The sequence below is a fragment of the Fukomys damarensis genome, unplaced genomic scaffold (genome assembly GCF_012274545.1).
Source record: "Fukomys damarensis isolate Sample0158 unplaced genomic scaffold, DMR_v1.0_HiC HiC_scaffold_38, whole genome shotgun sequence".
NCBI lineage: Eukaryota > Metazoa > Chordata > Mammalia > Rodentia > Bathyergidae > Fukomys > Fukomys damarensis.
Genome location: NW_022900950.1, coordinates 75,139,978 through 75,144,807, shown reverse-complemented (window position 1 = coordinate 75,144,807; position 4,830 = coordinate 75,139,978). Strand labels below are relative to the sequence as shown.

At 44.4% G+C, this 4,830-nt stretch overlaps 1 protein-coding gene across 1 annotated transcript in view; it reads right to left on the bottom strand.

The window, feature by feature from the left end:
- Positions 1–1,712, bottom strand: part of Tlr2 (toll like receptor 2) — a 2,477-nt gene extending 765 nt beyond the window's left edge. Inside the window, exon 1 of the mRNA XM_033760039.1 lies at positions 1–1,712. This exon is cut by the window's left edge and continues 765 nt beyond it. Coding sequence (XP_033615930.1) covers positions 1–1,708 — 1,708 coding nt within the window. The 5' untranslated portion in view covers positions 1,709–1,712.
- Positions 1,713–4,830: the final 3,118 nt, after the last annotated feature.

Here is a 4,830-nt window from a genome sequence, read left to right as displayed (position 1 = left end):
CGCGCAGGTGGGACGGGGAGTCGCAGCGGTAGCCCGCGGGCCAGTCGCTCAGGACCTCGGGCAGCCCCCGCCGCTCCCACGCGAGGCTCAGGAAATCACAGGAGCAGATGAAACTGTTGCCCCCGGCTTCCAAGGCCTGCAGGCCGTGGAAGGAGTCCAGTTCCTCCTTGGAGAAAGTATTTATCATATTCCTGCGGATCTTCAAGACTCGCAAGGCGGGCAACCTGGAGCCCTCTGGGAGGGTCTTCAACTTATTTCTAGAAATGTAAAGTTCTTGAAGTCGAGGCAAAAACAAAGAAAGGGAACTGAGATCATTATTGCTAACATCTAAGATTTCCAGGGTCTGGGGAATGCAGCTGGTTAAGCGGTGTATTTGTGTGCTGGATAGATTCAAATAGCTCATCTTTTCTGGCCACTGACAAATCTCAGGCATAGAATGAAAACTGTTCTTACTGATATCGAGGCTGGTTAGGTTGTGCAGAGTCAGCAGAACCTCTCCGGTTTTTTCTATTGATGTGAAATGATTTTTCCTTAAGACTAAGGTCTGTAAGGACGGCCAGCCACCCTCACAGGCTGCGTTTCCCAAATTTTCTTCAACCATCAAATTTTCACTGAGATCCAAGTATTCTAATGATTTCAAATGTCGCGAAAGTGAACAAGGAACCAAAAACACCTTACTGTTTTCTAGCGTGATTCGTTTAAATCTCTCTGCGAGTGAATACATATCACTGAGATCATAAAATAAGTAGAAATTCGGTATATATAGCCTCCGAATTGTTATTGTGTCTGCTTTTCCTGGATACACTTCCTCTATCCCAGAGACCCCGAAATTCCCAATTCCATTATAAATGCAGTCCTCAAATTCTACCTCCAACAACTCAGGGACATACCCTGAAAGTCTCAGAACATCATTAAAGCTTCCATCAGCAAATTTCACATTCCTGAATGTAAGCTTTTTAATACTTGAATTTGTAACGCTGACAGACAGATCTGAAAAGCTGAACTCATTCAGATTGGTACCACTCAGCCCCATGTGTTCCACAGAACCTAAAATATCCACAAAAACCTCCATCAGGAAAAGGGGCTCCCGCATGTGAAGGATCAGATGGCCGATGCTCTGAATTGACTTCAGACTTTGTGGCTCATAACTCTGGATATTTGACGCCTCGATCTCAAGTTCCTCCAGCAAGGTGAGTCCAGCAAAGTCTATTTTCTGCATCCCTATGAAGGCGCCATTCCCTACCCTCAAGATTCGTAGATTTGAGAGGTGAGAAAAAAGAGACATTTCTCCCAGTGTTTGGTAAGGATTTTCCAGTAAGTTTAAGAATTTCAAGGAGGAAAGGGGCCTGAACCACAAGGATGATAACTCAGACAAGTGATTTTTGGATAAGTCCAAATGCTCAAGCCTGCCCAGGGAGAGAAAGGCATCTCCCTCTATTGTGTGAATTCCACTGGACTTCAGCACCAGAGTCTTGAGGTTCACACATCTGTGCAGATCCCTGCGGCCCACAGAGGTGATCCTGTTGTTGGACAGATCGAGGCTTTTCACAGATGCCGACAGCCCTGAGGGAACGGAGGTGAAAGACCGGGAACGGCCGTCACAGACACCAGCTGGGTCACAAGACAGAGAAGCCCGACCGAGGGACCCTTCCTTGGAAGGGCGGATCACGAGCCCCAGCAGCCACACCGTCCACAAAGCACGAGACATTGTCAGTAACTCAACCTACAAATGAAAGAGGTTTGAATGAAACTGTTTGATGGTGTAATATAATTCCAGTTCTCAAGAAGTATTTTATCAAGCTTAATGCACACAGCAGATAACGGGAGAATGGAGCATATACATGGGGGTAAAACTGAATTCCCTGACACATTTGACAGTGCTATCAGATGCTCAACCACTGGGCGCAGACTTAAAATCACAGCCGTCTGGGACTGTGGAGAAGGACTCCATAAACACGAGCTGAGAGAATGGATGAGATGTGCGAACAGAACATGACCAGCAAGCAGTTTAAAGATCAAGGCTTTGCCATGTGGATTTTCTGGTGCCTCAGCCAGTACTTGAAATCCTCTTTCCTTTTAGGTATGCTTTTTCCCTGCTTCAAGTCCCCAGAGCACATGGAGCCCTTGGAGACGCGACCCACAACTTTGAACAGTGAAGCTCCGGGAATAGCACGCCCTTGACCCAAGATAGCCTCAAGCCACCCCGCCCTGCCTTCCAGCAGGCAGGGGGGACGTGGGAAGCCCCAGGCACAGCAAGGCAGTTTGCGGGTTTGAAGGTCACTCCGGTGGTCAGAACCTTCTCTCCTGCGGACTAATGCAGAAAGCAGTGATCGACTGCAGCCTGGTTGGCTTAGTCAGACAAATGTGGAGTGCAGCTGTCTGCACCACAATGCCCATTGCCTCCATCTAGGAACCCAACAGACTTCTCTCCGTCCACCCTCGAGATAGGACCCATTTCCTTCTCTAACTATACTAAGTGTCTTAGTTACTCTTCTCGTTGCAGAGACAAAAATACCGGACACCTAAAGTGAAAAGGGGAAATGTTTATTTGGTTCACAGTTTGTAGAGGCTTCAGCTCATACTCAGCTGGCTCCAAGGCAGGGTGGCACGGCAGAGGGGCAGCAGTTCATGGAAGACCAAAAGTAGCAAAGCAAACAGAGAACCTTAACAGCATCTTTCTGTCCCTTTTATTTTACCCAAAATACTGGGATTAGGGTGGTGCCCCACCAATCAGCGGGATGATTTAGTAATCACACACCCTTAATCCCAGCATCACACACTCTAGACCCAGCCACCTCTCAAAAAGCCCCAGGACTGCATGAGGCTCAGCGGGACATCTAGACCCAAACCATAACACTGAGAAACCCTGTTCCTCTCATCTGTGTGATTTTGTCTGTATTTTTTCAGTGTAATCACTCTACAAAAAGTGAAAATATTTAACGGCATTAATAAAACTTTTTATGAATGGACCTAAGCACCCACATTCACAGAACCTAAGATATTTTACAGGCCTAAGCTATATAATCTGCAGCCACAGTGCATTAAAACTTTAAGAATAAAAACATGAACATGTTTGGATTGGGTATTCAACTGCTGTCTGAGCCAGAATTTTTATGCTCACATCAACACTGTTGCTTTGCATGTTCGCCCTATTGTTTAGATAAAGGAGTCACCCTACACACATTTGTTCTGGATCATCGTTTTCTCATCAGCTTTTTAGACATAATTAGAATACAATGAATTACACTTAATGAGCGTATTCATCACTTCCAAGGTTCTTTACTCCCTTAATAGAATCTTTTCGTCTTCATCCTGTAGTGCTGCTATAACAAAATCCCTGAGCCTGGGTCATTTATAAAGAATAAAAATCTGTTCCTGAGTTGTAGAGGCTGGACTGTTCCTTCTCAGCCCCCAGGAAGACACCTTGCTGCCGTGTCCTCACATGGTACAGGGGCAAGAGAACTTTGCCTCGAAACTGAGCTGTTTGTTATGTGCTGATCCCATTCCAGGACAGACCTCTTAATCCTGAGGCATAGAGTTCCCATTTTCTTGGCCTTACTGATCTTTCACCTGCTTTTTATATCTGTTTTTAGAAAGACATAAAACCTCACACTGTGTAGTCTCCCCATAGATCTGTCAATTTGGCTGTATTTTTGTGTTTTGTTGGTACGGGGGATCAAACTCAGGACCTTGCACTTGTGAGGCAGGCAGGAACTACTGAGCTAAATCCCTGGCCCATCCTGACTGTATTTTTTATGCCATGTTATAAGAGCTTATAAATTCAGAATCTCTCTTCAGTGCAACTTTCAGCTTCATGAAATGCTCCTCTTTACTCTAGCAATGATTTTTTTTTTTTGCCTTAACAACTATTTTGTCTGATACTGTTAATATAAACAGCTTTTTTGATAATCATTTGGGTGCTTTTACTTTAAATCTTTCAGTACCCTTATGAAATGCATCTCTTCCAAACAATGTGATTGCTAGGTTGTAGCTTTTAAGTCCCATTCTCAGTATTAGTCTGATAATTATAAACGCTAGTCCTTTCCATTCAATAGTTACTGACCAGTCGGGATTTAAGTATTGCACTGTTTTTCCTTGTTTTGCCTATTTTATGTCCTCTTGTTTTTCTTGCTTTTGTTTAAATTTGAGGGTGATTTTTATCATTAGGTTTCTTTCCTGTTAGCCTATCTATAAGTAAAATAGTGCTAAAAAATACCTAATACCTTGGGAACTTCCAAAATACGCTGTCGAAATTCTGGCAGTTTTGTAAAAGAGGAACATCCTAAAAAGTGTAAGACGTACATGTTGCTTGGAACAGGAAGGAACAAAATACTGATGATGAAATCATTTTCCAAGTCATGATGTTTGCTTTTGCTTTTTTTTTTTTTTTTCTTTATGGTCTGTTTTCAAGTCAGTCCACCCTATCTACCAAGTATTCTTTTGTAGAGATCTTAGTAACAGAGGAGTCCAGATCTGTATGATTTAAAATCATCTAGATGGGGCCGGGGATTTAGCTCAGTGGTTCTGCCCCCTGCCTCTCGAGTGCAAGGTCCTGAGCTCGACCCCCCCCCCCAAACACACACAAAATCTCAGTAGGATGGGTTGTTTACACCCAGCACAACTTTTTAAACAAGGAAAAAGTTTCCTGTCTTGCATCTAAATTCCAAACCCAGTCTCCCAGAAGGCGAATTAGTTGTAAGGGAACCTTCAGAGCGTTCTTTAGAACTGACTCTGCTGAAACACTCCAAGTGGGTTTTTAAGCAGGGATCCAACTCCGATCCCCCAGGAGAGAGAGGCCTACTCCCGCGGGAAGGTGGTGCGGGGAAGAGG